The 23,480-nt window shown below is 51.1% G+C and overlaps 1 protein-coding gene and 1 long non-coding RNA gene across 4 annotated transcripts; one reads left to right on the top strand and one right to left on the bottom strand.

The window, feature by feature from the left end:
- SPATA3 (spermatogenesis associated 3) lies at positions 1 to 17,528 on the top strand. Of its 3 annotated transcripts, XM_059167741.1 has the most exons (4): positions 4,576 to 5,166; positions 8,406 to 8,580; positions 10,700 to 10,843; positions 17,441 to 17,528. In XM_059167741.1, the coding sequence occupies exons 1-3, from the start codon at positions 4,737 to 4,739 to the stop codon at positions 10,803 to 10,805; spliced, it is 711 nt and encodes a 236-aa protein (XP_059023724.1). In that variant the 5' UTR covers positions 4,576 to 4,736; the 3' UTR covers positions 10,806 to 10,843; positions 17,441 to 17,528. The 3 variants fall into 3 exon arrangements, with proteins under 3 accessions (XP_059023723.1, XP_059023722.1, XP_059023724.1); XM_059167739.1 differs by lacking the exons at positions 4,576 to 5,166; positions 8,406 to 8,580 and adding an exon at positions 10 to 909; XM_059167740.1 differs by lacking the exons at positions 4,576 to 5,166; positions 8,406 to 8,580; positions 10,700 to 10,843; positions 17,441 to 17,528 and adding exons at positions 1 to 909; positions 6,926 to 8,276.
- LOC131827350 (uncharacterized) lies at positions 820 to 4,845 on the bottom strand. Its single transcript, XR_009351988.1, has 3 exons — positions 4,736 to 4,845; positions 3,795 to 3,907; positions 820 to 1,106 (listed from the first exon to the last, which is right to left on the bottom strand). It is a non-coding gene; the product is annotated as an uncharacterized LOC131827350 (long non-coding RNA).
- Positions 17,529 to 23,480: the final 5,952 nt, after the last annotated feature.

Raw genomic sequence — 23,480 nt, 5'->3', positions numbered from 1 at the left:
GGTAGGGAGGGCGCAGGGGTATTGTGACATGCTCCAGGGAAGGGCGGCTTGTCCCGTGGCCAACAGACGCCCCGGGGCCCAGAGGGGCAAGAGAGCCGGGACCGGGCATGGAGCCTGGGGCCGGGCCCTCCAGGGCCCCGCAGGACAGGAAGGCGGAGTCTCAGCAACAGGCTCGGGCCCAGCCCGTCGAGGGCCACGGCCGGATACTGCTGTTCGGCGAGCTCTGGAAGCAGGATGAGGGCTGCCTGACCGTGCAGGACGTTCTGGAGCAGGCTCCGGACGATCACTGCGCCAGGCCCTCGTCCACTCGAACCGCGAGCTACCACAGCAGCTGCGCCACGCGGCAGCGCAAGCGTCCCGGCCACAGCGGGTGGGACAGCGCCGACTGCCCGGCCGCCAAGTCCAGGCGCTGCGCCAAAGAGAGGAGGTGCGACAGGTGCAAGGCCACGGACCCGTGCGAGTGCGGGACGGCTCGGGCTGGGTCTGAGACCTCCTGCCGCGAGGCGGCGGAGGAGCCGCCGTCGGGAGGCTGGGTGCCCTGCCCGGCGCCCCAGCGCAACCCCCGGCTGCTCCTGGTGCTGTGCCGCGCGTCGGCGCTGCGCTCCAACCTGCCGCGGCTGCAGCTGCTCCTGCAGCAGGTGCAGGCGCGGCACCGCCAGCCGCCTGCTGCTCTTGTCGGGATCGTGGTGCAGCCGCAGCCGGAAGAGGAGGCCGAGGCGCGCCGCCGCATGGAGACCCTGCTCTGCAGCGCCTTCGCGCCGCACAGCCCCTCGGTGGAGGTGCACACGGCGGTGTTCCGCCCCAGCCGCTCGGACTGCGTCCTGGACGTCCAGCCCGCCGCCAGCACAGGGCGCAATGCCAGGGCTCGGGGCAGCGTCCTTCTCGTGGATCAGGAGACCCAGACGGATGGTGAGGGTCCCGACAGCGGGTGGGGGTCGGGGGAGGGGGTGCGTGGAAACTGCAAGGATGGAGGGAGTGCGGTCCTGGTCCAGGGGAGTGGACACATCCCCCATGTCACGGGCCCGCTCCTAGAGCCTCCACTTAACACCGGTTTGGATGAAGATTCATCAGATTTCTCAGCCCAGGTGTGCTCGCTGGGGCAATCTCTGGTCAAAAATATTCACATTTACTGAATTTGTAGAGTTAAACTCTTCCCACCCATCCACCTAGCCCCTTTCTCCCCCTGCACCCTGCATCACACTTCTGCAAGGTACAGATTTGGGAGTTTCTAGGACCCAGTGCCACCCCGGCCTTTCCACATCCACTTACTCCTTGATTGGTTCTGGAGGCTTCTCCTCCAAGGGAAGCATAATTGACAAGAAAACCCTGCCTGGTGTGCATTAGGGACTGTCCTAAGGGCTTTTCACGTCTCCTCCTCACAGCTAAGCTTTGGAGGAGGTGATGGGTCGGGATTCCTGCTCTGCTCTTGAGTGCATGCCTATCAAGGAATCCAGGCCTATGGCCCCAGAGGGTCCAGGGCCTTGGACACTGAGCTCTGGAATGAGCACCAGGTGCCCTCTGTCTCCAGGAAGTCCTCTCCAGAGGCCGGGGGCAGCAGGGAAGGAAGCGCCTGGGACGGGGAGTTCCAATACCCAGTTGCTCAAAGCTCAGCCACCCTCCTACTGGTGACCAGAGCAGGTTGTCCCCTTGGAGAACTAGCTCCCGTTCCTCACAGGTGGGAGCCAAGGGCCAGCTGGTGTCTGAGGTGTCACCCAACTGTAAGATGCGAGCGTAGGGGCAAATGCTGACACGCTTGCTCTTAGCGCGCTGGAAGTAGCCAGAAGTCCAGAACCACCGGGTGTGGATGTTCACACCCTCAGAACCTCATCCTCACTTCACCTCCCCCTAGACTCCATTTTCTCACCTTGCCAAATAGTGCACAAGATTGTCCCATGGCTGCCAGGTCAAGTAGGAGAGCCCCTTGCCTGTGGACTGTTCCAAGATCCTCAAGCAAGGCCAGAAAACCGCAGCCCGTCTTAGGAAAGTAACCCCTTCGTGATACAGCCTGTTGGCCCTCACATTCCATGCTCACCCTGCCTTCTGCGGTTTCCTGCTTTCTTTGTCCTCCTACCCTCACCTTGGAGAAGCTTGTGTTGCGCTTCTTCTCTGGACTCGGGCCTTCCAGGGTACTCACAGCCTGGGAGTAGGGAACTCAAGGGAAGACAGGAAACCCATCACTCTAACACCATGCAGTATGTGATCTGGGACTCAGGGAGGGAAGGGTCTCTTCCAGTTGGGGACCTCAAGGAGACTGGTCCACTTGGGATGGAACCTGATGATGGGAAGTGTAATGACGGGGGGGGGGGGGCGGGCTGAGAGAGGGGAAGGGCTTTCACAGATGGAGGAAAGCAAGCCTCCACTCTCACAGCTGGCAAGAGCTAGAAAAGATAGCAGAGAGTTGGTCAGTATACCTGGGGTGCTGGTCTGTGACCATGTTATGAAGTCAGACTTCCAGCCGGGAACTTTTGCTCCAGTGGGAAGGCAGTGGGGGCCAAAGAAGACCTTCTAGCAAAGTATCGCAGTGCTGTTCTTCCTCATCCCTCTGGACCAAACTCTCATTCCATGAGTGCTGTCTCCCTGCTTCTTGGAATCACCCTTATGAAAGAATCCACCCATATTTTTTTCCACTGCCATAGAAAAACTCTTCACTCCTCCCAAAGCCTGAGCCTCTGTGTTTTCTCCATCGCTCTCCTCAGGAAGAGAGACCTGTTTTCTGTGCCATTTGGCTCCTTGGTGTGAAATGACACACTTCTTTCATCTCTACCAGGAAAGACTACCCATGCATGTTCGCCCCTTATCTAATTCATTTAAAAAACAGGGTTCTCGACCAGGGGCAATTTTCTCTCTCTCTCTCTCTCTCTCTCTCTCTCTCTCTTTCATACACACACGCACACACACACACACACACGGAGGCATTTAGCATTGTCTATAGACATCTTTGGTGGGAGAAGCAGTTGCTACTGGCATCTCGTGGCAGACACCAGGGCTGCCAGTAAACTTCCTACAATACACAGGAGAATCATCCGGCTCATACAGCAAAGATTTATCCGGCCTCAAATGTCAATAGAGCTGAGGTTGAGAACCCCTGATTTAAATCAGGTTGAAGCCCCAGGCAAAAGCCCACTGGTGTCTGGAAATCTAATTTTGCAGAGATAAATGCCTTTGGAGTTCCCAACCTGTCTGTTAAATCTGGACAGGGTCCCTGACCCCAGTTTCCAGTCTCTCTGATTCTAAATTGACTCCCCCAGAGGGATCCATTGCTCTTGACTCTAGAGAATTACCACCTTCTTGTAGACTCAGTTTGCTCCTTGAACTACTTTGTGCTGATGGTCAACCAAATCCAATCTGACTTTATTGATCTGAGGGATCTTCCACATCTAATCCTTGGTGACTTTTTTTTTTAAAAAGAATTCAGTCTTCTCACTCAAGGGATCTTTCTAGCCCATTGACTTTTAAGGCCTGTATAATGATCTGATTCCCTATTGCCTGCTGGAATCATGAAATGAAATGGGAACTTCACCCTGTCAATGCTTCCAACTAGCTGGGTGATCTTGGAAGGTGATTTAATTTCCCTAAGTTTCCCTCAGTTTCTCTTCTGCGAAAAAGAGAATCATTATGGTCTTTTCAGGATCTAGAATCCCAAAATACTTTCTGTCATTTCACATTTCACATCGGGTCTGGCCTTGCATGGAGGTGCCTTCCAGCAATGTCTGCCCTAAACCCTATCCTTGGCCAAGGGCATCACACACCCCCACCCCCAAGAGCATGAGCTTCGCTGCTGAATACTCACCCACCTTTTGATGCATTTATGGCAGAGGTAGAGTATTCCAAGGTGAGCACATTCTGTGTTGCGGTCACAGCGTGAAGCTTAGGCTTGTCTTTTAAAAACGCCTTTTCCGCTTCCATCCTGAAAGGAAAATCGATTTATATTTTTACCTTGAAGTAATATTCATAGTCTCCTAATTGACCTGACGAGTTTGGGGTTTGAGAGGTAGTCCATCATTGCCGCGACTGAGTTAAAAGAAAGTGTAGTTTTCCAAACTGTGATGTCTTATAGGGGAAATTCTTCTGCAAAAGCGAGGTTCCTATCCAAGTTGCGGATCCCTAGCCCCTTCCTACAGTGGGGAGGGCAGGTTTTGGAAGAAGGGTGAAGCTACTTTAAGATCTTCTGAATGGGGAGGAAACAGCTGATATGGGAGAAGCCTGCGGACCTCCCGTGGACCCCCAAACCTTCAGTAAAATTACCTAAAACTCACAGGATGCATGGTGAAGTAGTTTGTTTTGGGTTGTGGAAACCCTTGGCAGAGCTGAGCTTCAGAGGGGGGAGGGTGTCTAAAAGCGAACAGAGAGCGCTTAGGGACCCAGGAGCGCACCAGCGGAGAGGTGCCTGAAGGAGGCGCTCTGGTCGCAACATCTTGGGGGGTCCAAGATGTCCCCGTTCCCGTAGCCAGGCTGACCCAGGTCCCTGAGGGCCTTCTGCCTATCCCGGTTGCTGGGGAGGAGGGAGGACAGCAGGCTGGCGTAGGCAGAGAAGACTGTCCCCAGAACCCTGCCATAGGAACCACCCTGGGTTTGTGACCTCACAGGAGGGGTGGAGGTGACTGTTCTCTGCGGGGCTTAGGTCCCTCCCGAGGCCAGACCCTTCCCCCAGGGCAGGGGCAAACGGCCCCTCCAGGAGGGAGCCGGAAGATTAGGCAGCTCCATGTAGGTCCACGTTTAGGTGAAGAGAACCCACCATGAGGAAGGGCAAAAGGAAGAAGCCGGAATCCAGACGCCATGGCTCCACCTCCCAGCGCACCAGCTCCGAGTCCACCCCGCAGCAGCCCAGCCCGGCATCCACTCCGCAACAGCCCAGCCCCAGATCCAGCCCGCAGGAGCCCAGCCCGGCCTCCACCCCTCAGCAGCCCAGCTCCGCCTCGACCCCCCAGCCGCCCAGCCCCGCCTCCACCCCTCAGCAGCCCAGTCCCGCCTCCACCCCGCAGCAGCCCAGCCCCGCCTCCACCCCGCAGCAGGCCAGCCCCAGATCTACCCCCCAGCCCAGCTCTGTAAGCACCCCGCGACAGTCTGCGCCCCAGGCTCTCCCAGCTCCCGAAACCAACTCCTCCACCCGGGGCCTGTTACCTCAGGACACTAACTCGAAAGCATCCTCTCGATCCAGGAAAACAGGTGGGCAGGCTTCTAACTCAAGAACATCTAGCTTTCCTGCTGGTGGAGTCCTAGGGTCCCCAGGAGACGGGTTCATTTCGGGTAATGGTGCATGGTTGATGTGTATTCTGGAACGTGCTGGTGAAGTGTGAGGGTTTGGGGTTTTGTTGTTACCTAGGACTTCAGGATCCCTGGATTTTGCCAGTCCTCACCACCCTGGGTCTCAGTGAAGGCAGCCACACATACACATCGATCAACATTGCGCTTGGCTCCGTGGTGATACTATCTTATTAGGAGTCAGAAGTGCCATGTGGCTGCTCACAAATAAAAACCAAGGATGTGTTAATAGAAGTATATGGTTTAGGACAAGGGAGGTGGTCATTCATACTCTTGTGTGCTGTGAAAAATGCCTAGCAATCTAGTCCAAAGAAGATAATGGGGTTTGAGGGATTGGGAAAGCAAGAACCGTGTGATGTATGAGATTTGGTTGAAGGAATTGGAGGAAATTTGTCAAGTAAAAGATGTGAGTAGACTTGTTCTTTGTTGGCCTCAGAGGTCTGACTCAGGGTTGCCAGATAAAATATAGGACACCCAGTTAAATTTGAATTTCAGATAAACAAGTAACTTTCTAGTCCCGGGTATTGCATGGGCTTTCTGTATTTTTATCTGCTAAATCTGGCAGCCTTACCCATGGAAGATACTAGAGACAGGCAGATTTCTGCTCAACAAGAAGACATTTAACAACAATTAGTTCTGTCTGAAAATTGAATGGCTGTCTAGGAAAAGTGGCCCTCCGTCTTCTTGGGTAGCCAGAATCTGACTGAGCATTGGATTGCATAGAGGGAATTAAGTTGGGGAGACAGGCTGGTTAATATTACTACTTCTAGTAATAATAATAATGGTAGTAACGAACTAACAACCCCCAAGCATTTACCATGTACCTAGCATTCAGCTCGCTGTCAGTGTGCATCTTCCCATTTAACAGTCCTATAAAGGAGGTATTAGCATCATGGTCTCCCTTTCATAGATGGGGAAACTGAGGCTTAATGAAATCAAACAACACACTCTCAAGCAGGCACTGGTAACACCAAGAGGAGGACCTCCGTCGATTCTGACTCTATAATTTTCACTCTTAACTGCAGCATTGACCTTCTGATCCCAAGAGTCCCAAGTTTCCCCAGGAGGAAGAACACCCTTCTCTGAGCTTCTTTTGGCTTCACCATGAGCCAGTGCCAGTGGCTTTATGATCCCAAATAGGCCACACTCTCTGGGCCACAGCTTATTCCTCCGGGATGGTGTGGATATAAACTGCAAGTGAGGTGTGAGTGAGAGAGCTAGCCCCAAGCGATTGCGCGGACAATGGTATTTCGGTGGCTAAGAATCAACCCATTCTTAACATGTAGAAATGGTTTTGAGTGTTACATATTGCATATATTGTGATCATCAACCACTGGTGGAAACACTTCTGGATTATGGCCTTCAGAACTGATATCTGTAGAAAGCAAAATGTTCCAACCCCACATCTTTTGAGGAATGCATGTGGCTCACCCCTGGGGAGGAATTCTGCTTATTGAGAAGGCCACGCAGGTGACTGGGGTGGCCTGCCCGTGGTTAGAGTGGACACCCTGCACTTTTCTGCCAGGGCAATTTTATTCCTTCAAGCCAGAGTGCGAAAAAGGGTGGATGATAAGGGATGAAGGCCTTTACATAAGGGCGCCATTTTCTGAAATCCAAATCTTTTTTTTTAAAGGATGTTATTTGTTTCTTTATTTGTTTGAAGCGGGGAGGCCAGAGGGAGAGGAAGAGGGAGAATCTCAAGCAGATTCCGAGTCAAGCACAGAGCCTGAAGTGGGGCCCGATTCCACAACCCTGAGATCATGACTTGAGCCGAAATCAAGTCAGACGTTCAACCAACTGAGCCACCCAGGTGCCCCTAAAATCTAAATGGAACCCACATCCATGGCTGGAGGGAACACAGAATGGTGCGGCTGGTGCTGAAAACAATCTGGCAGTTCCTCAAACGGTCAAATGCAAAGTTACTATATGACCGAGCAATTCCACTCCTGGGGACACACCCAAGAGAATTAAAAATAGAACATCCATACAAAAACGTGCACATGAATGTTCACAGCGCCATTAATTAATGGTAGCCAAGAAGTTGGACAAACTCAATATCAACAATCTGATGAACAGATAAACAGCATGTGGTACATCCATACAATGAAATCCTATTTGGCACCACTGACGCGTGCTACAACATGGATGAGCCTGAGACACATTGGGCTAAGTGAAAGAAGCTAGCCCTCCAAAACTCACATGTTGTACACGATTCCATTTATGAAATGTGCAGAATAGGCAAATCCATTGATCGGAACTGGGGGGAGGTGGGGAAAGGAGTGACTGCAAATGGCCATGGGGTTTCCTTGGAGTGCAAGATGAAAATGTTCTGGAATTAGTCAGTAATGATGGATTTACACCTTTGTTAATATGCCAAAAACCACTGAACACTTTAAAGAATAAATGTTATGACACAGAAATTAAATGTCTATTAAAACAATTAACAAAGAAAAAAGATAAGGCTTGCCTTTTAGAATCCCTTCCTTCTCCATTCCAGGAAAATAACAGTGGTAGGCAGGTCTAAGGAGGAAGTGTGTGTTGTCTGCCCCATTGATCACTGGCTTTGGGGAGCTTATGTTGGAAGAACGTGTAGCTGTGTCAAGAAGCCAGGACCCAAGCCAGGAGGAGGAGGAAACTGTCCGCCGGAAGTCCTCCTGTGTAACAGCAGACGGCGCCATATCTGAGGACTCCTGGCATCCTCAGCAGAGGACAAATGGGAGAGAAGTTTGGGAAAGTTTCAAGGACTGTAAATTGGAGCAGCCACTGTCTTCTGGATCAGTCAATAAGCTGCAGAAGAATGGACCATGTTCCAGTGGAATCTCAGAGTCATTCTCCTACCGCTGTCATTTTCTGTGAATTCCATGGATGGAGCACCAGACGAGTTAGAAGCCCTGAGCTGAAACCCACTTCTTCCAATCTCTGTGTTACAAGGCCACATCCCATCTATTCTTTGAGCCTCAGTTTCCCGGTTTATAAACTGAGAATAAACAAATAATAGCGCCATTATTTCAAAATGGCCTGCGGAGCTCCAGGTTCTAAAACAACCAGGTTCCCCTCTTAGTCTTCCCTCCCTTGTCTACCTAGCTCTCCCACGCCTCCTAGAGGCAGGGCTCCCTCATCTCTCTCCTTCTCTGTCCATCCAGGGGCTGTGACTCGTGCGGGCCCGCGGGCCTTCTGTTCCTGTTCCACTTGCCCCGGCAGCTCTGCTTGCTGGCGTCGTCTGGGCCTGTGTCATAGCCGCATCTTTGATGTCCTCCTTCCTCGGGTCTGGCCCACCATGCCAGGGAGAGGATCCCCAAGCCTCCTCACTTTCTACAGGTTCTGGAGCGCGTGGGGGGCTGGATCCTCGGGGCACTTGGGTCCCAGGGCCTGGCTCTGTCCTGGACCCTATTAGCTGCCATGTTGTAACTCCTTCTTGAGAATCCCAGGCGGAAAGGAAGCCTCTCCAGGGTGGCCACTTCCTGGGGTTTGGCGCCCTGCCCTTTCTGACCAGACCCACGCCCAGGGGTCCCCCATCTGCACAAAGAGGGCCCAGTTTTCTTCCTTACCGGAAATGACTTCTTTAGGAGGCTCGTGGTTCTTTTCTCCATGGTCCCCCTTCTTCCTCAAAGCACACTCCCTCGCAGCCCTTAGAAAAGTCCCTCTCACTCAGAGCACTGTGATTCAGTGCTCTGTTGGGCCACCGGCCTCCTTCTGTGGCCCACACCATACCTGAGAGCTTCAGGTTCTTGACCTGCTTATGAATTTCCCCCAGAATTCAGTGATAAATACTGATTGGAACCCACATGGCCGGTTGGTAAGAGCAAGACCTCCACCCCATTTAGAGGGTTTCACGTTTCACAACCATTTCTGACAGTCTCCACAGGGGACACGCCCCCAGGCTCCCACAGCATCTTCCGAGGTACCTGCCCTTCCTTTCCTCTCCCACGAATCCATCAGGAGAAAGCCACCTGGTGGCTGCTGCTTCCACTCACGGGAAGAACCCTGTACAGAAAACGGAACTAAAGATGTCAGTCCACTTTCCCAGTAGCGCAAGGCGATGTGCCTCCCTCTGTACCCAGGACTGTGCCCCAGAGTAGTTATACTTATACTCAAAGGTCTCACCAGTGTCCATGAATAGACTCCCTTCTTGGGGATCTCAGATCCCTACTCCAGGAGCAAAACTGATGCCTCACTCTCTTCCTGCTCCCTTCCCCACCAAATCCACTCTCCTGTCCATCCCTGAAAATCACCACCTCTTGGACATGAGAGAGGCATACAGGTAACCCAGTGTGTCGAGAGAACATGTGTAGAGCTAAAAATACTCTACAGTCTGGTAAGTCCCATCAAGGAACGACCTGCCCACCGCTCACCTCTACTGATTTTCCTCGCACACACTTAGTATTTCCGTCCATCTGTCCATCTGTCGAGCCATGCCATGGATTTCATGTCGCTTTAAAACCAACAAGTGAGAACCCCTCCTGGGCATAGAAGACTAGGTACTGTGAGGAAAACCAGAACAGGGAACTTGACCCTTTAAAAATCGTGCAGTCTATGTGGCAAGGTGAGATGTGTACGTTCAGAAACTAAGATGGGAGCCCAGAAGTGAGCCCTGCTTCTTAGAAGTTCAAAGAGCTTCAGAAAAAAGGGGAGCTCCCTCCAAAGCTTGGGTCCACAGAGACTTTATAGTGTCAATGGTATCTATCTGCGCTGAGTCTAGAAGGGTCTTGGGATCTTCCCCTGGCTTACTGTGAAAAGGTGGAGGGAAAGGTGAAAGCAAGGCGGTTCCCCATTAGGGGAAGGAGAGGGAGGGGCAGAGATGCTGCCTGGCCCAGGTGAGACCTCTAGTCTTAATTCCACTCAAATCACACCATCAGCTTCCATATTCTTTACATTTCTCAGTGGAGCCGAATGTTGGATCTTGGTTTTAAATACACATTCACATCAAATAAGATTCCCTACCTCAGCAGGATTGTTGTCCAAATGGATATTGCCTTTTGGGAAAGTCTTCCTCACAGTCACTGGCACAATGGTCCATCTTCCTTGCCGGTGTGGTGGGCATCCCATGCGGCTTCCTGAGATGATTCTTCTCCAAAATAGAGGCCTATGATAGAACTTACTTCACGGGGTTGTTTTGAGGCTGGAGGAAGACACTGGGTATAAGATGTTTAGCTCGGGCCTGCACACCACAGCCTTCCCTGCCTTCATATCCTGCTTCCTGAGTGTCCCCAGAAGCTGGCATCCCAGGCTTGCCCATCCTCGGAGGTGGGGGTCCTGTGGCAGGGAGTCACCGGACAGAGGCGGACAGAGCTGTTTTCCCTCGGGAGGAGCATCAGTAGTGGGAGATGGGCATTTCTGAACTGCTGAGGGGATCCTACAGTTTCTGCCTCCCCTGTCTGTGGACAGGCACTAGAGTCCAGATTCTCCCAACCTGTGGGCTTTCTGCTTTGCTCTACAGAAAACCTACAAGGAAACACTCCACTCATCGTAATTCGCGTGCTCCAAGCTCTCGGGACTGCTGCTGTAGTTCTGGGGGCCCTAGGAGCTGCCTATTACACCACTGAATTCTTGTAAGCAACCCCCCAGGCCCACGGTCCGGCAGGTACGTGTACCCCCTTTGTGCCTCTGTCCCCTTGCACAGGTAACGCTCAAGCCCACTGGGTCACCGTGCCTGCAGTGCAGGGCTGAGGGAGTATCTGTCCCTTCTAGGAATAAAGGAGGAATAATTTATGGATGGACCAAACCTCCAGCCTCTTAGGGAAAGCGTAAGAACTGAGTGACTTCCTGGCCTCAGGGTCATCTGACATGGCTCTCTCAAGCAGCCCTGACACTCTTGGAAAATGCTAGACTCATTATTGGATTGTCAAATCAGAGCTCCCCCAACACTCACCGGGGGGTGGAGGTTCCCTAGTCACAGATCCCAGGCAGGATGAAGCCGGAGACGTTGGACAGAGGTTGGACAGAGGTTCCCATCTCTCTTAGGACTTCCCTTGGAACTTTCTCTCTGCCGAGAGAACTTTCCCTTCTGAAGTGCTACTTATCTTTCATGACCTGGTCCCATTTCTTCCATAAGCTCTTCCCACCTACAGTTCCAGTGATCTCCCCATCTTTTTAACACTGTTTTCTCCAGCCTTTTCTACTCTGTACTGTGGGCAATCGATTTCTTGGTACCTATGTGGCCTGTTTCTCCAACTACATTACACAGTCCTTGAGGGCAGGGAGTATGCCTTACATGGTACCTCCAGTCCTCTCCTGTCTTGGGCCAGGATCCCGGGGGCAGAGCCTGAGACAGGGATTTGGTGCATAGGATTTATGAGGGAAAATAGGAGTGAAGGAGGTAAGAGAGGAGAGAGGAAGTAGTAGAACAAGGAGGAGGTCTCAGCTGGAGTCCAGCCTCAGCCTGATCCCAGGGGAGCTCTGGTGTGTAAATTAACCACAGAGCTGGTCTCACCTTGGAGCAAGAAGCTTGGCCTTCTGTGATCCTCCATCATTGAGTGATTGGCAGTAGGAGTGAGGAGTGTATGTCTTTGGGGAAAAGCAGATCTCATTTGCCCTCTTGAGAGAAAGTTCCTGGGGAAGGAGGCAGCTCTGAGTGATTAGCAGCCAACATTCACAGTTCTCAGGAGCTGGGGAATGGACACACCTGCCCAGAAAGAGGATCTAGGTGGGCACCAAGAGCACCCATGGTTGTTGCCATTGTCAAATTCACTGGCAGTGAATGCCTAATAATGGGGGATAATGGTAATGGCAGCTGTTCAACCCACTCCCAAACTCCACCAGCCATAGGAATGGATGAGGAATGGCCACCGTAGGGCATGTGGTGGGAACAGATGCTCAAAGCATCTCAGAAGCCCAGCCCAAAAAGGAAACTCACCATCCACTCCGGGGCTCTACTGCCTGATCAAGGGACTTTCATGGAAGAATAAAAGCACCTTAAGCTTCATGAAATAGCAGAGTAGCTGAGGCCCTCAGTTTCCCGGTCTATAAACCAGGAAGGTCATGGGACCTCTGTCCTGAGATTATTGAGAGGCAGAGAAAGGGTGCTCAGAGGACAGGGCTGGACAGCTGGCCAGTCTTGTGACTATGACCATCGTGGAAGTGGTCAGAAAGGTTCAGGCTTTGGAGACAGAGCCCGGTAACTGGGTCTTCAGGGATGCCTTGCTTAACTTCTGTAAGAGGCATGTCTTTGCCAAAGGAGGAGGAATAATAACTACCTCCAGGGGCAGCGGTTTTGAGGATTTAATGAGGGGATGTTCAGACTCGCCAGGCTGGGTCACAGGTGGTGATGCGCAGTTTGAAGAATGGCCCTGAGCGAAAGCATTGTGTCCTAAAGGCTCCTTAAACAGGGGCCACGGTGTCCCCTTGGGTTCTGCCACTGGCGGCAGGCAAGCCTGAGATTGGATTCCCCTCCCACATCCAGGATCTCTAGGGCCTGGAGCAAGTTTTCCCTAACTCCTGCCATCTCCTTCTTGTTAAATGGGGTAATAACAGTACCCCTCTCACTGGGTTGTTGAAGGAGTAGGTGAAAAACATGCATGTCAAACACTCAGCAGAGGGCCTCGCCCAGAAGAGGCCCTCCACACAGCCGCTGCCCCATCTGCGTCATCAACACCGCCTCCTAACTCAGTGTTCCCCAAACTCGGCCGACTTTGACACCTGCAATATAGCCTTACTCCTTTTAAAATTAGCTTTCTTTTGAACTTACATGCATTTATTTTCAAGGCAAATTTAAATGTGGCCATAAATGGAAAACCCTATTTCTTGCCATAAAAAGACTCACAGGAGATATGAATCCCAAATGTCATGCACTTCTAGCAGAGGAGGGTGCCCAAGAAACGCTCAGCTTTCAAAGCGGAGTCCTGTGTATTCCAAGAACACGCGCTGGACCCTAAGACTGGCAGCTGCACGCCGGGGCGCTGTCTTTGCTTTAACCAGGGTTGAAAGATGAGTGGCAGAAATCCTGGCGACTTAATGTGGTGTCGGGGGCCCTGCATGGAGGGGCTCAGAGAGGGAAGGAGGGAGATGTTTATAGACAGCAAGGAGGGTGAGTAAAGGGGATGGGGAGGGGGAAAACGGGAGGAGGGGAGTAGAGTGGAACCCCATCCAGGGCCTGGAGTAGGTCACGTCCCTGCCACTGAGAGTGAATCAGTGGCAAAGCCAACAAGATTCCCCAGAGACTGAGGCTGCGAGTGTGTTGGAGGTGAGGGTTCAAGTGGCCTGTGGGGTTCTATACTGCTGACTTCACTTAACAAACTGGCCAATGCATGCTGTGCCCGAACTTGGCACCGCTCACCTCTTTCTTCTGCTCTGAAGGGTGACTCCTTATGTCTTCTTAGGGTGGACCCCTTGCCTGGAGGCAGGCCTGGGGACCTGCCTTCTCCAGGCCAGATAAAACCAGTCCAACGACAGAGCTCACACCCGACAGGCTGGTCCTCCCAGGAATGGACTTCTTTTCTCCAGCCATAGTTGTCCCCTGACCACTCCAGTGTCCCTTGAGAGAGAGACAGGCACCTGCCGCCTGAGACAGGCTTCTTCCAAGGCCCCATAGCCCATGCCTGGCAATTCTGATGAGGTGGCCTTTCCCCCACGTGACCCACTGCTTTGGTCAAACTTTGGTTCCAGCACTGGGATGGAGTGTTCATTGGCTTTGGGGCCCTTGAAATGTCCTTTAACTGACCCTCAGCAAGACCTGGCTTCTTCCAGAGTTGCTTCTGCCAGAGCCGGCACTCCAGTGTCCTATCCCATCATTCAGTGGACACTAGGAGTCTGAGGTCTATGGTGCCACCAGCAGGGGTCAGGAGAGAACTTTCTAAAAGCCTAGAAGTTGCAGTGACAATTCCTGGACACTAGTCAAACATAGTGTCTCCCACCCCAACACCCTGGGGTTCCCCGCAGGAACCCCTGTAAATAGGCAAGTGGGTTAACACAGCTGTCGTGTGTACTGACCATGTGCCCGGCACCACACTGGGGACTGTGAGACACGATGACCACAGCGGGAAATGGTTGGCCACACCCACCCACAGGCCAAGGCAAGGGCTTCAGGCTTGGAAGTCCGGTAAAGTCTGTGGATCTAAACTGGCCAAGGCTCCCAGGCAAAGGGGGCAGGGGATAGTAATTCCCATGGAGACAAATGCTTTCTGACACCCAAGCTAGACGGCAGAGTCCAAATGACAAGAGAGCATGTTCATTGGTTAAATATTGCATTCATTCATTCATATTTCTTAGGTCCCTCCCACTGTGTTATAGGAGTAAACCAAGACAGAACCAAAGACCCATCCTCCAACCCAGGGAGCCTACATTCCAGTGGCCACAGACAGACAATTGACCCGTTTAATGAATAAACAAGATCACTCGATTTGGCAGCAAGTGTTATCAAGGAAATAAAGATATAAAGTAGATCTGATAAAGAGCAGAAAAGGGCGGGTGAGCAGGCAGGGATGTTGCTTGCAATAGGCTGGTCTGCAAAGGCCTCTCTGAGCTGAGACATATAGGGCAGAAGGAGACAGACAGTGCAAATTTGGGGAAAAAGGGTGCTTACAGACAGAAAAGCAGATCCAACAGTTAGGCAGGAAGGAACTTAACATGTTTTAGGACAGAGAAGAGGCCAATATGGCTGGAGCTCTGGCGGTCAGGATGCCATCACAGGGGAGACCAAGGTCAGGTAGAGCCTTGAAGATTTCGTGTTCTAGATGTCTCTCAGGCTGTTGGTTTTCATTTCAAAGATTTCAAAACAATCGCAGTGCCTGTTGGATAGAGGTTGGGGAAGGGGGAGGAGGACCAGGTGGGAATCATCTGCACTGGGCTGGACAAGCAAAGATGGCACTTGGATCAAGGGGATGGCTGCAGAGGGGAAGTGACCAGCGACATTACAGAGGCAGAACCAGCAAGTCTTGCTGATAGGTTGGATGAAGCGATGAGTGAAAGGGAAGCCTCAAGGATGACTCCTTGGGGTGCCATTGCCAGAGGCAAAAGGCGCAGGAGAGGATGGAAATCGAGAGTTCTGTTCTATTCTGTTGTTACTATTGAGGCATTGGACTACCAAAGGGACATGTCACGGAGGCAGATGGACATATGGAAGTCACTGGAAAAGCCAGGTCTTAGCTCCAAGCAAGGGAGTGATTCGTAAGAGCTGAAATCTACAGCCAGAGGCAGGGGATAAGATGACTCAGAGAGAAGACCTAGATAGAGCCGAGAGTCTGGAACGGAGGCCAGGAAGATGCCATTTAGAAGTCTGGTAATGAAGGAAGGTGCCAGTGGAGAAGACACCTGCCGTGGGCTTGCTCTGGGTCTAGGCAAGCATGCAGGGTCCCAGTAAGTTCTCAGAGATAGAGAAGAGCAGGTAGGTTTCAGGTCAACAAGTGGTATCCACAGGTAGGAAAAGGCAGAAAAGAGACAATCTCAGCAGAAGGCGCTGATGAGCAGGGCTGAGACCTGATTGTGAGGGCCCTGCTACTACATGTCTGTTTGTTCTTCTGTGCCTCACGGAGTGCGGACAGACAGACATGTGCTTCCCTATCCTGTGGCCGGGACCCACCCTCATCTGTAAAGTGAACAGAGGGGGGACCATGCACCCACACCCAGGTTCACAGCCTCTTCCCCTCCTGGGATGGATGGGCTGACCCAGGTGCTTCCTGGACTCGCCCTTCCTACTTCCTACACATCCTGCATTTTCGACCATTGCCCTCAATGCTGATCCTTCCTGATCAAAAAGCTTTCACTGCCCCGTGAGAAGAATGCCTTCACTTGTGGGCAGGGTGAAAAATAACTACCTCTAATGGATAAGGTGCTTGGTAAATAGGAAAGTGCTCCCCTCGGACTTCTCTCCCCTTAATTCAGCTGTAAAACTGAAAGTGCGAATTGGTAGGTTTCCAACTGCCACGAGGCATTTTAAGACTTGATTTGATGTGGAATGTGGCTTAAGATTTTTTGGTGCTACAAATTTCAAGAAAACCTAATTCAAAATGGCAACAGGGAGATTATCTCAGGGAACACTTGGGAAGCAGCACATGGATGGTTAACTCAACAGGGTCGGCAGGGACCTGGGGACTAATCTGGCTTTCAGCTCTGACACCCCTCAGCAAAGAAGGGGCTCGTTCCCCCTCACGGGCGGATATCTGGAAGAGTTCCCAGAATTTCATCCTCATACCTGACCCTCAGAAGTCAGGGAAAAGGGCACCTCCTCCTCATGTCTCTTCTTGTGTTAAGTTTTTCCCAGAAGCCCCTGCCCCTGGTATACCTGCTCTCTAATTGGGGTGACATACCCCTGAATTGGGTCTCATGTGTCTTCTTCAACAAATTAATGGCAGAGGGGAGTTAAATTACCCTGACTGCATTAGACCAATCCAGAGCTCCCCCTATATTCTACCCCAACTCTGGGGCTGAGTTTGCTTCCCTTTACTGCACAAAGGAGTAGAGCAAACTAGGCGGGAACCCTGCCAGCAGCACCAACAAGAGGCAGGAGTGCTTTTAGAAGGTGATACGGTAGCAGAGTGACAGATGAACTCCAATGTCCAGACCTGTTGGCTTGGACAAGTGCTTGAATCCCGGAAAGCCCCATGAGGGTTTGTGTGCCTGGGGGAGGTTCTCTGGGACATCCTGAGTTCCAAAGGCTTAGCAATTAGACCTTGTAGAAGGGAAATAGTTTAGTGTCCTCCTCAGTCCAGAGCCTAAAGAACCATCTAATGGCAGTGGCAAAACCCCTTATGTGGTAAAAGGTGTTTCTAGAACCTTCTTTCTTAAAGCTTGGTAAACCTGTCTCTTAGCATCCCACTGAAAATGAGGAGGCACCGAAAGGAAAGGGCTGTTTCCCCTCTCCTTTCGGGCACCGAGCACAGTAAAATTCACTGCCATGGCCCAGTTTTGGGGGAGGGAGGCTCCACTGCAGCTGCTAGGGGCTCTCAGGGTGGGGAGAGAATAGAAGACACTAATGTTGACTGAGCCAAGTGTGAGCCAGGCATTTTGCATAAGTGCGTTACAGCCTGAAGGGGAACACCAGGCTCCAAGTGGCTGTTTGGATGAAAAGGAGACTGGACAAGAGAATGGAAGAAATTTGAATCCTTTATAATTCATTTTTCCCCAAGAAGACCTCAAGGCTGAACCCTCCTCACCCATGGGGTTGTAAAACTGGAAAGCCACCAAAATCCCAAGGTCATGGAATGTTGTCCAAGCTAACGGCTCTATCCTTATTTTTTTCTTACAGATCCAGTTTCCATCAAGGATCTCTCTTGTCACCAAAATAGAACAAAAAAAAAAAAAAAAAAGAATTCTGTTTCATTAGTGTGTTTTACTCAGACACAAAGTTGGACTTGGCAAATGGGTTTGGGAGATAAGTGTGGGATGACTGTAGAGCAACAGGCAAAAAAGGGTGGGGTCCTCCTGTTCCTGTTGGGGACCACAGACCCGAGGGGGGCAACTTTCTCTGCCCATACTCACAGAACAAACTTCTTCTGATTTTCCCCACTCTAAAAGCAAGAATTATACAACTCAATTCAGTACCTAACATAACCAGTCAACTGCACTTCTGTCCAGTGGTAATCCTGGTTAGTGGGAACAGGAGGGATGCCCTGGCCCCTTTCCAGGCCTGCACCTTAAGGAACAGAGGCTCCATGCCCGGGAACACTTTGTCTCTGAGAAATGACTTCATTTGGTTTCACCTGTGATAGGAGAGGCACAGGGGCAGGGCACAGAGCAACTTGAAGCCTTGGGGTCTATCCCGAAACTTCGCTGCCCCCCTCCAGAGTCTGGGGGTCCTTGAGCAGCTGAGGCAGAATGAGATGACAGTCAATTCAGAGCAGTGGCCACTGGGGACAACTGAAGCTTAGATCTGCTGGGATAGCCTGGATATGGGGGTTCCGTGATTGAGGAGGGGAGACAGACCCTAAACCTCAGAGTAATCCTGGCAAAGGCAGGAAAGCTGGATGTTTATACACCCAACCCATTGGTCCTCAGTTAAGGGGTGTTGGAAGGGAGGTGGTTAATTCCCTGGGACTTTTGTTCACTCCAGAAATGATGTCCTGGGCAAAGAAATGCAGATGGCTACCACTGGAAGTCCAGAAGGCACTGAAGCCCTCAGTCATGGCCAGGGGATACCAGGTGGTGGTTAATGGGGAGGAGGACCGCTCTGAACTCAAGTGAGTGCATAGGGCCCTGTCCAAGAGATCTGCAGCTTCCTCCAATAGCTGGTCAGGCTGGGAGCCAGCCGACAGCCCCTGAGGAGGCAGGGAGCTGGTCTACCCGAAATGGGGAAGGTAGGATTGGGCAAGGTGGTCCAGGCCAGTTCCCAGGAATCCTGCACCCCACTCACCACCTCCCAATCCCAGGATTTGCTTTCCTAAGCAGGCACCGGTAGGCGGGGAGAGAGTACAGGAACTGAAAAGCACCTCCCCTGGGAAGCAGCCTACCCAGGAAGAATACAGATGTCCCAGGTGGGGCAGGGTCATATTACTGACCTGTCCCACGGTCAGGATGAAAGGGACCAGAAACGGGGTGGTGAGGACTGGGGCCCACAGCTTCTGCCTCTGCTCACCCTGGGTCCTCCAACTGCAGATAGTAACTCCTTTTCCTGGCCTCTGCATTGGTCCCTTTTCATAAATGTCGGACAACCTCACCCAAACTGGCCTGAACAAATGGGGACGTATTAAATCCTATAAAAACCAATAGAGAATTCCAGCTCAGATGTAGTCTCTTCCAAGGGGCTCAGGCCGTGCCCCCAAACCTGTTTCTACCTGCTTTTGCATGGTAGCTTCCATCCTCTGGCAGACTCTTCCCATAAGGGAGTCCATATGGCCTCAGCAGCAACTGCGGGGCCGGGGCTGGGGGGTGGGGTGGGGGGAGACACTCCCCGCCCACCTCTGAAGGTCTAGTCTGGCAGGAAGGTGGTCTGCTTCCCAGCAGCAAAGAATCTGATCAGCCTCTCACTGGGTCCTGCATCCCCCCTGGAACCCACAGGAAGAGGCCAAACAGTAATGTTGGTAACCTGTTACCGAAAGAAGTAGGAACAGACGCCAAACACCTAAAAACCACAGATATCCATTCCAGTTGGATTTGGGCCTACAGTCAGAGCCCTGATGCTCCATCCACGCCTGCCCCCTTCCCCTCTGCCCCCTCCTCCCCAACTGACCAGAATGAATGCCTGAGTAGCTAGCAGCCAAGAATTCACCATTGCCTTGAGCCACAGCCCCTGGTGTTTGCTTTCCTCAGGGCAGTCGTGACCTAGACAGTCCAACCCTCCCACCTCTGGGAAACGTGACTGGTTGTCACGGTCACTGGGGGAATGCTATGAGCTGTCAGTGATGAAGGCTGAGAATGCAAAGCACAGGACAGTCCCACACAACAAAGAGTTGTCCCACCCAAAACGCCAATAGTATTTTCATTGGCCATCAGTGCCACTGGGGCTCAACCTATCCTGCCCTTGCATGGGGCCCCGTAGTACTTGTCATGGGCTGTGGGCATCACTCATGAAGAGTGGAAACCATGTGTGATAAATGGTCACGTACTGAGCATTGCCCATTACTCCTCATTCAGCCATTCTATTGGCATGTCTACCTCCTTCCTCTGTGGTTAGGTCCTGGAGGCAGACCCCCCAGGTGTTTTTCCTCTCTTGAATCCTTCCTGACACATCGGAGTAGAATGAATAAGGCTGCCCTGACTGAGGCCATTTTTTGATAAGCTGAGATTTGGGTTAGACCACTGTATTCAGAGTGGTCTATAAATGTGATCATTGGATTGAAACATTTTCATTACCACCAATAAGCAACAGCCCAACAGGGGCTTTGGAGAAGGAAATTTTGTGCTAGAAAGAAGCACAACCAAGTATTTCTGAACACAGTGTACTAACTAAGGCTATTATGGCTGGGAGTTTGGGGTCAGCCTGGTCAAGGCTAGGCCTGTGGGTCTAGCCTCTTCCCCAGGTTGGACTCAGACCTTGGCTCTGAATGTTTCTAGACCATAGACCTGCTATTAATGAGAAAGTCATCTGTCCCACTGAAGCGGTCCTTCTAAGAGTGGAAGACCATGAAGCTTGGTAGGTTACAGGTAGAATGAGTAACCAGGATCCAGGAAACTAAACTGGTAAATCCAATCATAAAACTGAGATGGAACACCTAAGGGCAGCCTCTTCTGTCGCCTCTGGGGTTCCAGGCTCAGTGCCATGTTTGGCAGGGCAGTAAATCAGGCCTGGAGCGGCTGCAAGTTCTGTCTTCACTAGGAGACTCTGGAAGAACTTCTTCTCTCCCCAGACACCTCCTTCTTAGCGTGTGCAAGGACGGCATCTACCTTAATAATAGACAGATGCTATATTCTTATCGTATTTCACACAGGCAGTCCCAGAGACTGGGAGCAGGAATTTGAACTGGCTAAGTGCCCTCAGGGAACGATTCATGATACATTCCTGGCCAAAGCCAGGAACCGAGCCATGAGCTGGTAAAAGGACTGGGGCTGAGAAGTCATGAGTCACCTCCTTGCTGAGAATGTAGGCTTGTTGGCTGCCAAGGAAGTATCCAAAGAAGAGGGCCGGTTGGTCTCAGCTGCGGGACTGAAGCAAGGGATCCAGGTTTAGACCCTTCTTGGAGGGTGAGAGCTAACGAGTTCTATTCAAGTCTGGGGTGACCGATGCCAGTTAAGAAGTTCATAAAACACGGGGCGCCTGGGTGGCTCAGTGGGTTGGGCCGCTGTCTTCGGCTCGGGTCGTGATCTCGGGGTCCTGGGATCGGGTCCCGCGTCGGGCTCTCTGCTCAGCAGGGAGCCTGCTTCCCTTCCTCTCTCTCTGCCTGCCTCTCCATCTACTTGTGATTTCTGACAAATAAATAAATAAAAAATCTTAAAAAAAAACCAAAGAAAAAAAAAAGTTCATAAAACAGATGAACGGGAAAGTCTGCTTGTCTTCCATTAGGCTCAGGATGAAAGGTCTGTGTGGACCAACACCTGAAGAGGCTAAATCCCTGGGATTGCGTTCTTCTTTATACTTTTCTCCTCCTCCCACCTTCCACTCTTTCTGCCTTTCTCTTGGCTGGCTACCTCCAGTGGTAATGGTTGAACTGCTTGTACACATTCTGGGAAAGCTGATTATACCTGACACAGCTCTTTGGACAGCAAGCAGTCTGTGCAGAATGGCACTGGGGTTGAGTTTCACCAGCTGGTGCCTGATTCTGCAGGTGGGGTAGGAGATGCTTTTCATGAGCTAATGAAGCATCTTCAAGGAGGTCCTGTGAGCAGAAGAATTCCACAGATAGAGAGTTGCTCAAAAAGCCCAGCAGGTCCCTGGGTGAGGCCCTGGAGTCCGACAGAGCTGACTAGAAGTGGGACAGGGGATCCTTTCGGGTCTACTTGGCACTTTTGCTGATTTGTGCTTCATGCATATTTGGGGATGTTGCTTTCTCTGTAGGAACAAGCAAAAGAAAAGTCTTTTCGTTCTGGTGGGATTAAGAATTGATTTGTCCATCTCCGTTCATCTTACTCACTTAGCAAAACCAGGTACCCTGGTTCAATCCAGTTCTCTGTCTCTGTATATGTCCAGTGGAACTTGGGTAAACACAACTGTGCTGCTGGAATTACTCTAAATTCATGACCTTGAACTCTAAGTAGAGCTGGCAGGATGGAATCATCTCACATTTCCCTGATACTCTTCTCTGTCGTCTAACCACAGCACCAAGTCTCCCCACCTACCAGCCTCTCTCTAGTCAATATCTGTGTCCCCTTCACCCAAGACAACCACTCGTTTGATTTCTGTCAGATGTGGAGTTTTGCCTTCTCTGGAAGCTCATGTAAGTAGAGTCAGCCAGCATGCACTCTTGCAGCTGGCTTCTTTTGCACGACCATTTTTAAAAAAGATTTTATTTATTTATTTGACAGAGAGGGCACAAGTTTGGGGAAGGGCAAAGGGAGAGGAAGAGGGAAAGCAGACTCCCAGCTGAGTAGACAGCCCCATGTGGGGCTCCATCCCAGGACCCCTAGGATCATGACCTGAGCCAAAGGCAGATGTTTAACCCACTGAGCCACCCAGGAGCCCCTCAACAATGTTTTAAACCTGATTCATTCTCTCATCTATATCAATAATTGATTCCTTTTTTTTTTTCTGAGTATTTCCATTACCACAGTGGGTTCATCTACTTGCCTATAATGGACATTCAGGTTGTTTACCATTTGGAATTCTAAAATAAAGTTGCCATGAATATGTTTGTATGATTCTTTGGGTAGACTAAAGTTTTCATTTCTCTTTGGTAAGTACTTAGGAAGGGCATTTCTAGGTGCGAAGGTAAGCAAGTGTTTTAACCTGACGAGGAACTGCCATACTTCCAAAGTGGTTCCCCCATCTGACCTTCCTGTACTGACTGTAAAAATTCTGGGTGCGCCATATAATCTGACCATTTAGAGAAGTAAATCAAATCATGTCGCTCCTCTGTAAAATACTCTCTAATGACTTAATGACAGGATGTTTAATTATAATAGGGAACAATTACAAAATTTTAGGTGTGAAAATGACTTGGTGTTCAGCTTAAAAGAAGTCCTCATCAGAGATATACACAGAAATACTTACCCAGGATGAAACACTATGATGTCAAGGAGATGGGCAACAGGGAGCAGAGGACACAAGGTGGCCACGAGGGGGTCATTGTGGAACCTGTGTGATTGGGGCATGCTGAAGATATCACACTCTTTTCTCTACTTTTGTGTTGGAAGAAGACCAGAGCCAGATGGAAATTAAAGCAAGCAAGGCATATTTTATTCAGGAAATATTGCAAGGGGCGGGGAGAGACCTCAGTATAGAAGTGAGCTCCATTCTGAATATAAGGACAAGTGGAGATTTATAGCCAAGGAGCCAGGTGGGGTCAGTGGACAGGAAATTACTAAGGGGAAACATGGGGGGAAAGGGGACATTCTTGCTGAACCAACTGGATAAGATTCTTGCTGAAGATCTTGGTGAAAGATGTTAAGAGGGATGGGTGAGGAATTTGATCAGATATCAAGAATGGTCAGATACCAAAGGTAGAAAATTCTGTAAACTGACCCAGCAGGATTCCCACTAAAACCAGACTGGGTAGGGCCAAGGTCTGGCCCAGAGGAGCCTGGCTCTAATTAGGTCAAGAAGGGAGCCTTTGCCAGTGTATTCTCGACATTTTATTTTTTGTAAAATTTTATTTATTTAGTTGAGAGAGAGAGAGAGAGAGTAGCGAGAGAGAGGAAGAGAGAACTTGAGCAGGGGTGAGGGGCAGAGGGAGAGGGACAAGCAGACTCCCTACTGA

The sequence above is a fragment of the Mustela lutreola genome, chromosome 3, assembly GCF_030435805.1.
Source record: "Mustela lutreola isolate mMusLut2 chromosome 3, mMusLut2.pri, whole genome shotgun sequence".
Taxonomy (NCBI): domain Eukaryota; kingdom Metazoa; phylum Chordata; class Mammalia; order Carnivora; family Mustelidae; genus Mustela; species Mustela lutreola.
Note: the sequence above shows the minus strand (reverse complement) of the source record. Positions and strands in the feature narration are given on the sequence as shown.